General features: G+C 39.1%; 1 protein-coding gene and 2 non-coding genes across 3 annotated transcripts; all 3 read left to right on the plus strand.

Moving 5' to 3' along the window:
- On the plus strand, nucleotides 1-116 carry LOC134741196 (U5 spliceosomal RNA). Its single transcript, XR_010127862.1, has one exon. It is a non-coding gene; the product is annotated as a U5 spliceosomal RNA (small nuclear RNA).
- Nucleotides 117-738: 622 nt separating this feature from the next.
- On the plus strand, nucleotides 739-854 carry LOC134741198 (U5 spliceosomal RNA). The gene has a single exon (XR_010127864.1). It is a non-coding gene; the product is annotated as a U5 spliceosomal RNA (small nuclear RNA).
- A 7,009-nt stretch (nucleotides 855-7,863) lies between these two features.
- On the plus strand, nucleotides 7,864-9,330 carry LOC134740457 (Krueppel-like factor 10). The gene is made up of 2 exons (XM_063672899.1): nucleotides 7,864-8,069; nucleotides 8,288-9,330. Exons 1-2 carry the CDS (start codon nucleotides 8,001-8,003, stop codon nucleotides 9,164-9,166), a joined length of 948 nt encoding a protein of 315 aa, XP_063528969.1. The 5' UTR covers nucleotides 7,864-8,000; the 3' UTR covers nucleotides 9,167-9,330.
- Nucleotides 9,331-10,025: the final 695 nt, after the last annotated feature.

Consider the following 10,025-nt stretch of genomic DNA (forward strand, 5'->3'; position numbering starts at 1 on the left):
TTACTCTGGTTTCCCTTCAAAACGAATAAATCTTTCGCCTTTTACTAAAGATTTCCGTGGAGGGGAACACTCAAATGAGTCTAACTCAATTTTTTGCGGCTCTGCGCAAGCGGAGCTAATATTAACTAAAAATTTAAAATTATTCTATTCTATTTCGATTCTATGGTCTTGGTCAGTCACAAGCCCATTATGAAAATAATTAACTAGCTTGCAAAAGAGCATTTAAAGAACAAAGTGTCCCCATATTTTGATACAAAAAATCAATAGTTTGTGACAACACCATACAAAATGTATGTGAAAAAGTGTCACAAAAATAAAGGACTTTTTTATTAGTTATTTAATATTTTATTTGTACTTTAACTCTTTAAAATTTCGATTTTTACTACAAGACTACAGACTTTTTGTTTTGGGATATCAATTAAAAACAATAAGCTTTGCACGCTTTGCTCATCTACGTTTCATATGTACTTAATAGAGTTCGACATCTTTTGGCCCTCTTACAATAGGTAACACTGGTAATAACATTATCAAGTCTATTTATTTTAGGTTAACATTTATTATCTTGATAATTTGATTTTTTTAATTCTATGTAAGACAGTAAATACCACCAGAAAAGTGCTTTTGTTAGTTCCGCTCTACTTCCATAGATGGCGCCATCACATAGCGCTTCGCGGAGTTAGTTCGCGCTGTTAAGATTTTTCCTTGTTTGGTCGGGTCCAACGCTCAGCTTTTGTATCGTTACTCTGGTTTCCCTTCAAAACGTATAAATCTTTCGCCTTTTACTAAAGATTTCCGTGGAGGGGAACACTCAAATGAGTCTAACTCAATTTTTTGCGGCTCTGCGCAAGCGGAGCTAATTTAACGGTAACGGTGAATACTTATATGATAATAAATGACATTCCTATAAGATTTTGTTCTAATAAATAAGTTTTCTTTGCCGTGTCAATAATTTGATAACAAAATAGAAAACAAATTACAATTATGCAAAACAAGTTAAGTAAAACTTCAGAACTAATTAACTAACCTGGCATTAATCATTTACAGGGCACAATCTATATTGTAAGGCAAAAATTACCAGTCTATCATGTTTTTGTCTCGTATCCCATATACCCCGGCCACATACTCGACGAGTGGCATGGGAAGTAGGCAGAGACAGTAGTGTGGCTCTGTGGCCGCGCTACTCGTCATCGGCCGCCGTACTGCCCTGCATACTACCCTTACTATACTTCCCTTTTACCACTCGTCGAGTGTGGCCGCGCCAATACATAACTTTCAAGACTATACAGTGGCAACGGCTTAATTTGTGCATTTTTGAAAATGTGGTCTCTGGAAAATGGTTAATGGGTAATTTTAATTAAATATAAGACCCAAACACAATTTTCTATGAAGGTCTACCTTCAATAGGTATCAAGTTAAACGTACATACAAACTGTTACACACATTTCTAGTAATCGCATTTTTAGCAATGACCCGACTCGAACCTAGGTCCGGCCTACCACACCCATTCGAGGTTAGTCACACGTCTTAACACTACAACCTGGGTAGTTAAAACTTAAATATCCGTACTGGACCTTAATCCCTCGTAATAAAGTCTAGTATAACTAAACTTCCTAAGTAACGATGCAAATTTTATGGAGAAACTAGAGACAAATAAATATTAAAGACAGGTTGTATAAACTTTCGGTAATAATCGTTGTAGGTGGCAGCACATTGATGAGTTCTTATTATCTTATATTTTGTAAGACACTTATCCACAGACATTTTCCTGATGCTGGGACGTCAGTTAACCGCGACCACGACCAGTGAAACCTGTGTCAAATCGTCGGTAAATAAAGGTGACAAAATAAATTCGCGATAGACTCGATTGTAAATGTGATTTTTTTTATTTCTTGTAAGTAGGTCTTTCTGGTGGTGTCTAACAGTTGATCTGAGGGCCAACTGCAAACATTGAAACCAAGATATATGCAAGAGCGATAGAGATAGAGAGGCAGATAAATTTAGATGTACTCGGCAGGCCCTCTGAGACCTCGCTTTAAGACATGGGACGTTTTGAAAACTGGAAATGCAAAATTATTTCGTAACGAGTATGGGCAGATTTGTATGGACACTGGCCCATCATGAACTAATAAGAATAAGCGACATACCATCGGACAGGTTTTTATATAATCCATAGTCAAATCACTGTTAAAAAAAATTACACAAAAAATCATAAGAAAACGAATAAAAACTAAAATATCGTGACACAAAATCATCGACAATAACAAAACCTTTATGATCTGCGAACTGCGACACTTAGGTATCGAAAAAAAAAGCTATAATTATATACTTAGTCACGTAAGTCACGTTTCAAACTTTCAACTCACACTATTTTTTGCGGCTATACCTTTTTACACAAAGATTTGGGACTACCTGCTAAAAGTATAACAACTTAAGGGGCCCACTGATTATCATTCCGCCGGACAATATTAGCTTGTCAGTTAGAACAAAAAGTTGACAGTTAATTCCGAACAACTGACAGGCTGATATCGTCCGGCGGACTGATAATCGGTGGGCCCCTTTAGAATAACCTATCCGGTAACATACCGCTTATTGGTCAAACGGGCCAATTAGCCCACCCTCCTTTACAGTCTATTATTTGCCTGTCTCTGTCTCTGAGCGCCACTATAAATAGCCTACGTGCATCCGTCTGCAAATTGATTGCTGTTCTTATTATAAAAGGCATTTTTGTATAAAAACTTACTGGCGCTTACTTCGTTTTGTACAGTTAGCATAAAGTAGTACTGCCGAGATGCGCTTGAGTGGGTCAATGTTAACGCCCGTTCCGAGCGAAACTTTTTAGGACACCAGTCTTATAAATAACTGTCCGTTTAGTTTTAATAAATAAATAAATAAAACTAATAAATATGAGGGGACATCTTACACAGATCAACCAGATCAACCTAGCCCCAAACTAAGCAAAGCTTGTGTAGTATAAATTTTCTCAGATTATTTTTTCGGGCTGGGGCAAAGCCTTTTGTTTCTTTTAAGTGCAGTCTTCGGTACGTGCCAAAGCAGCCATGTCGTTTAAAAAGCAATTATCGTGAAAGTAGGTACCTAATTAGTTAATACTCTAGCTAGTAAATGGATGTTACTCGCAACGGTACAGTTCACGAGCCGGCGAGTCAGCGGCGCGCGCGCAATATTTATAACACATAACACGATAACCGCATTTCCTAAACTACACTAACATTTAGAATTTTCAAGGTTTTCAACACATTTTATACAAGCTTCGACGCAGGTTACACCGTTCGTGGTCGGGAGCAATCATAACCTATTGACATGCTTTAGTCCTTCCGTGGAGTGACAATCTGCCTACGCCAACATCGTCATTCAATGTCGAAAAGACGTCAACGATGACACAATTTTTCTAAACGCTGGTCACTGACGCACGTATGCGTCATTCAGCGTCATCTTTTTCTGACGCTGGTAAAAATGAATATTTCGACTTTATGACAGTGAAATAAGGTTCAAAATGTAAACATTCTTTTGACATTTTCTTCCGAACGCATCCGTAAGTTGCGTCGCGAAACACACTGATTAGATTCAAGAACTAATCTTCTTCAGAAACAATTTTATTTGGAATGTTTTTACTAATAATTGTTAAATAGAATTATCTTTTTTTTATATATAAAATCTTTTTAATTACATACACGATATATACAATGGTACTGCGTAAACGAAATTAATAACTAGCTTAAATCTAAAATAGGCCCTTGAGGCATTGTACCAAGGATGATAAGTTGTGCGAGGAAGCCGCCACCGCCAGCTCTTCGGTCACCAGTTACGTCAACCAGACGCTTCGCGATTTCTGCAAATCGATGCTTCTTTATAAAAATAAAAATAAATACTATTCCGGTGAGAACATTCTGCTTGTTTTTACCTAGCCTATTCCGGTGTCCCATTGCTGGACAAAGGCCCCATCCCTTGTATTGATCTCCACGACTCTAGATTTCGTGCATCTTCAGGCCAGTCATTTAGGATAGTGTCTACCTATAGTTGTCTACGTCGTCCCGCCATCTTCGTCTGGGCCTGCCCCGTGCGCAGCCATCTTCTGACATCCACTTGGTAGCTGCACTAGCCTACCTGTCTGGATGCATGCGGCAAATGTGACCGGCCAGTCACTTTCCTAACTTGTTACTTAACATTCAGGTTCATCATTACCAAAGATAGATATAACTCCGTAATAGATGGATACAGTCTAAGGAAAAAACGTGCCTCGAAAATCACGAAAATTTGATTTTCGATCAGATGGCGCCACTAGTTTTGGCCTACTCTCGTATAGAGGGCGTTGACAGTTTCGTTTGTTATTTATAATTTTAACGCATATCAGTAAAAGAACATGGGTCAAAATCATATAAAAATAATTAATGCAAATAAAAAAATCATTTATCCATATTTAAATACATTTTAACGTATTTTTATAAATCTTCATTTTTAGTTCGATAGATGGCAGTGAATTTACAGTGGTTACACAATTTACTATGACAGTACCGCTATATCTTATTATATCCTCTTTGTCATTACTAATTTATTTCTGTAAATATTATTAGGTTCATTCGTACTTATGTTTTGGGCCAATAAAAATTAATGAGGGTAAGATTGGTAAGAGGAACATAGTTTATTTTGGCAAAAAGAAATGTATCCGGATCCCATGTACTACTACTACTACTTACTCACTAATTAAAACCGGCCAAGTGCGAGTCGGACTCGCGTTCCAAGGGTTCCGTACATTACACAATTTAAACAATGTATTTTTTATGTGAAACGTCTTTAAAAAACCAAGTAATTAAGTCCGATTCACGCTTGACTGCACATTTCTAATAGGTTTTCCGGTGATACATAGGTAAAGAACTATTTTGCGTATTATTTTCAAAATTTTAGACCTAGTAGTTTCGGAGATAAAGGGGGGGGATGGTCATTTTTTGCCTATTTTATTGAATAACTTCTAAACTGTTTATGCTAAAATTATAAAAAAAAATATATTTGAGATTCTCACAATGAGCTCTTCCATTTGATATGTAACATTTCAATTTTGTCATTTACCCCCCAAAAGTGGACCCGATGTTTAAAATTCATTTGTTTACGTTACATGTCCGTCTTTGGGTCACAAACTTACATATGTATACCAAATTTTAACTTAATTGGTCCAGTAGTTTCGGAGAAAATAGGCCGTGACAGACGGACAGACAGACAGACAGACGCACGAGTGATTCTATAATGGTTCCGATTTTCCTTTTGAGGTACGGAACCCTAAAAACTAGTGTAAATAATTTTGAAGACTGAGGAGTTATTTCAATTTACATTTCTAATTAAATTGAAACGAAAACAAGTTTTAAAAGGTAGATTTATTTTAGATTTTTACTTTACGAATAACCGACTTGCTTCGAAAAACTTAAGATAGATGGCGCTAGTAGTCCTATATGGGATATGGGTGTCTGAAGATCATACCTTTTTATTATTGCTTTTTTAAATATTTATTTATTATTACTTTTTTAAATATTAATAATATTTATATAAACTTTAATCAAACTAAGAGTCTGCAGTGTTTTTTGTTGTTTTATTTTATAAATTGTATACCTTTAATTTTCTGCTGATTCCGCATAATGCTTGTTTCAATACATTCAGCATAGCGTAAAGAAAATTATCAGAACTTCAGATTTACTTACTTTTACCTAGGTCCAAATATTATTAAGCACTGGCTAAATTGTAAACGAAAGTACAATCATAGAGAATAGAGATTAGAGTGTATAGAGAGTTCCTGTCATAGTAAATTTTGTAGTCACAGTCACAGTATATTTACTGCCATCTATCGACACAGGATTAAAACTAAAAATGAAAAATTCATTAAAATTTAAAAAAATGTGTATAAATGTTTTTTTTTTTTAGAACGCCATATGACTTTGACCCATGTTCTTTCACCGAACGGTGTCGCCAACGCCAACTACCCGAGTACAGGCCAAAGGTGTGGCGAGTGTGGCGACATCTATTCGAGTATAACTTTTTCTTGGTTTTTGAGGCACTTTTTTTCCTTAAACTGTATTCATCTTATACGGAGTTACATATATCTTTGGTACTTACAAGTAAACGAACGAGAGAATTAATAAAATTGTTTTAAATAGAAAAGTTCTTACAGGTAGTTATGACAATCAATAATAGATGGCGCTAGTAGTTCCCTTCTATGAAACCTAGTTTATTGAATTCCTTTGGAAATGGTACAAATTATGTATACGATTTCTTAAAAAAACATGTTTTCTTAATACGATACTTATGTACTTAATGTAAAAAAAAAACGCGTCAAGTCATAGGACTGTTAGGAGTTAAACCCGGTTCACATTTGTCTGACGTGTCGTGTTGTATTGTGTCGTGACGCATATCTGTTTCATACATTTAATATGGTTGCGTTCACATTTGTCTGATGCACGCTGCGTCACACAACACGACACATCAGACAAATGTGAACCGGGCTTAATTAGGAGGCGCTGTTATTTAAAGCGATCCTCTAAAACGTCACAAAATAACATCATTGTATTAGTTAAAAAGTACATCAAAATTAGTGTAAGGCGCAAATAAATTTTGTGCAAACATTCGATGTAGCTATTGAATGTACATTCAGTACAGACAGAGACCTCTTATAAAATTGTTATTCAACAATTTCAACATCCAGGAACTCGAGTAACAAACAAAATAAAAAACGAATTGTTTTCGCAAAATTACCTCAAACAGTTACAACTAAAAACCAACTTTATATTCTATGCATAAAAGTTCAAAATTAAGCTGCTACAAAATAAAAACAACGCCCAATTTTTCGACCAATATTATTCACAACACATAATATTACCTTTCAGTTCAAACATTACGCACTTTCACCAATACAATGCTTTGGATTAAAAATGATATGTCACTTTTAAATCCGATTTGATTTAAGCTTTGAGTGGAGCAGTTAAAGTTCAAATTGCTTTGAACAAGTTTTTGGAATTGTTCTTTTTTAATTGGCCCAGTGATGTAACGGTCTGTCGCAATGAAACGCACTACTAAGTGAATCTTCGGATTGACACCCAATTTTAAACTTTGTGTTGTAATGTTAAAGTTCATTTTTAAATGAGTTTAACGTCGATTATGTGTCGCTCTATGTAGAGTGCGAAGGTTTGATGCATTCCATAGAGGTTATAGTATTATTTTCGCTACTACAATACATAAACATAACGCAATAGGCAATATCACAACTATTTTCATAGCTTGTGTGATGCACTTTAAAATAAAGTTAGTTTTTATTAACTCTAATAGTTAAATTAACCCTGTAGCGCGCCATCCACCACGAAGGTAACATTCCAGATTCGTAACGATTACTAGAAATAAAACAACATAGAATAAATGATTACATAGATTGATTAGATTTGGACTTTATTTCCACAGTAATCAGTAGCCACCTGAAATCTTTCCGACGCTCAAAGATTTACCTAGAATTTTCTAACACGTAATATGTACTTGGATTTGCATAGTGCAGCAGTAACAGTAACAGCCCGTTGCCAATTCCGCGTAGAATTACTACAATCCTATTAAACAATGGATGCGTTACAGGTCGTTGACTGTCAAAATAGTGGTCCGTTGCAGCCGTCATTGAGCGCTCAGCGCTCTAGTGCATGCGACCTTGTCCGCTACGTCATCGGGGGCGCGCCGGTGACGTCACCCTCGTCAGTCGACGTTCACGTGAACAGCACGCGCCACCACGCAGCCGCTGCGTGATCACCCGCCCATGATTGGTCCACACTCGCCAAGCCACCGCTCCCCGCCTCCCGCAACACCGCACCTCGGCCACCAGCTACTCGCGAAGCGGTTTATTCGTACGCCGCTCGCCGACTTGAACGCACGGTTCCCAAACTGTGCAGCGCGCTACGGAAATTCAAGTTTTGTGAATTAAAAAAGAAAGTTTCAACTCATTGGATGATAATAAACTGAACGCCATGTCTGCCTTTATTGAAGTTTGTGGTCCTCTCTCGCCACCGTCTACGCCTCCTTTAGTGGAAAACAAAGTGAGTTTTGCGATGTTTTGAAAAATATACAAAACTTTTTTTCCCCAAAATTAAAAGTTAAAAAAAAACTGTCTAAAATCTATGTCAGAAATTATTACGAAAATAATTCGTTGTGCCGTTTGTGCAATCGAAAGTGTGCGGCCACGGCGCGGCGCGATCACGCCGAGCGCGCGTGATATAGTCAACCGTTCACTTATGTGTCTGTCTTTGTCCCACAGGTTGAGCTGCCTTTGAAGAAGGCTGCAGTGAAACGCGCCCGGGAGTCTCCGGGCCTGGGGGGCCTGGTGACTCCGCAGCCGTCGGACTCCGAGGGGGAAGATGAGTTCAGCAAGCGCTCCCGCTGCGAACTCGCCCGCCTACTGCTGACCCCTCCGCCCGAGTGCAACCGACCCTCAGTGATTATGCGTGCCCACAAGGACGGGACCTGCAGTCCCGAGCCCCTGCCCCCACCGCCGCAAGATGTCAACATATTAAAAACCTTAAAATTCAAAATGAACCGCGGACACAGTTATTCTTACGCGAAATACATCGCGAGCCAGCAAAGTCCGCCCGCTCCGCCTTCGCCGCCGGTCGAGCGCGTACCTACCCCTACTGAAAGCCCTAAACAACCGAGGACTGAAGAGCCTCGAGTTCCGGCAACGCCAACCGCCTCTACCCCCGGCTGGGTGCCTCTTGCGCCTCGCCCGACCTCTGCCGTCATCGTCCCCGGCGCGTTACTCCCTACAACTGCTCTGTGGCTCGTCGCTCCCGCGCCCGCCGCACGAAGACGTCTATACGAGTGTTCTTACGAAGGCTGCGGGAAGAACTACTTCAAGTCCTCCCATCTGAAGGCCCACGCCCGAACACACACGGGTGAAAGACCTTTTAAATGCGCCTGGCCCGGGTGCGAGCGCCGCTTCTCCCGCTCTGATGAGCTCTCCAGGCACAAACGCACGCACACGGGTGAAAAGAAGTTCGTCTGTCGAGTGTGCAACCGTCGCTTCATGCGTTCAGACCACTTGGCGAAGCACGTCAAACGCCACGCCAAGGAACGGGCGCCGCCAGCGCCGGTCCTGCGGCTGCTCCCCACGCCGACCCTGGCGATGCCGACGCACTAATGCTGCAGCAATACTACTGTGATTCGGATCTCATGATCGTTACCTAGTTGTAGTCCTTCTTTAAGACTGTCCTGACTACTTAAGTAGTTTCTAGCTTTAAGTTCATGTATGTTAGCTGAAAAGCTTCAAGACTATAATTAAAAGAAAGATTTTTTTACATAAAACTTTGTTTCCTTCACTTCACGTCTCACTAAATCACTTCACAACACTGCATATCCAAACACTGTAATCCTGATAAACATGAGTTTTTGGACGGCGTCGCAGCGAAAGATTAGGTAAGAAAGCACTTAAGATTCGTCGGTCAAAAACTCTATTGCCTAAGTCTTTAGTTCCTGAAGTACTAGCCTTCAGAGTCAGTACTTGAAATACTAAAGGAGGCAAGTACTCTGGGCCGCCGAGGCAGGACTGAGGACGGCTTCTCCGTCAGGCCGCGCGTTGATAACGCAAGTCGCTTATCTCTGCGATATACTGTCGACGACAGCTAAACTAACTAAGCAGGGCATAATGGTACGACTCTAATGTTAAAACAATAAGGTTTTCTTTAAAACACTGCATACATACCTTTGCTGTTGATGAGACATGCTGAATTAGCGTGTTAGTTTTTTTCCTTGAACCTTATGAAATGTGGCTTAGTTAAGTACTAGGTGTTTGAAAGAATATTATTTTCAATACAATAAAATACAAGTATCGCAGTTATTCTTAATTACCTCTTTAAAATAGCAGGTAGACAACAGACGGTCTTATCGCGCAAGGGTGCGATATTTTCCATCTAACCTTTGGGTAGCAAAAAACGGATCAAATAGAACCAAAACAGTAACCAATATATACAATACAATACAATACAATACAATACAATACA

Source organism: Cydia strobilella, chromosome 4 (genome assembly GCF_947568885.1).
Source record: "Cydia strobilella chromosome 4, ilCydStro3.1, whole genome shotgun sequence".
Classification (NCBI taxonomy): Eukaryota; Metazoa; Arthropoda; class Insecta; order Lepidoptera; family Tortricidae; genus Cydia; species Cydia strobilella.

What these genes read in the sequence shown, in the direction of transcription:
- LOC134740457 (XM_063672899.1), top strand. Translation starts at nt 8,001, where the DNA reads ATGTCTGCCTTTATTGAAGTTTGTGGTCCTCTCTCGCCACCGTCTACG. An exon ending in CTCCTTTAGTGGAAAACAAA is followed by an intron (nt 8,070 to 8,287) that starts GTGAGTTTTGCG and finishes TTTGTCCCACAG; the next exon opens with GTTGAGCTGCCTTTGAAGAA.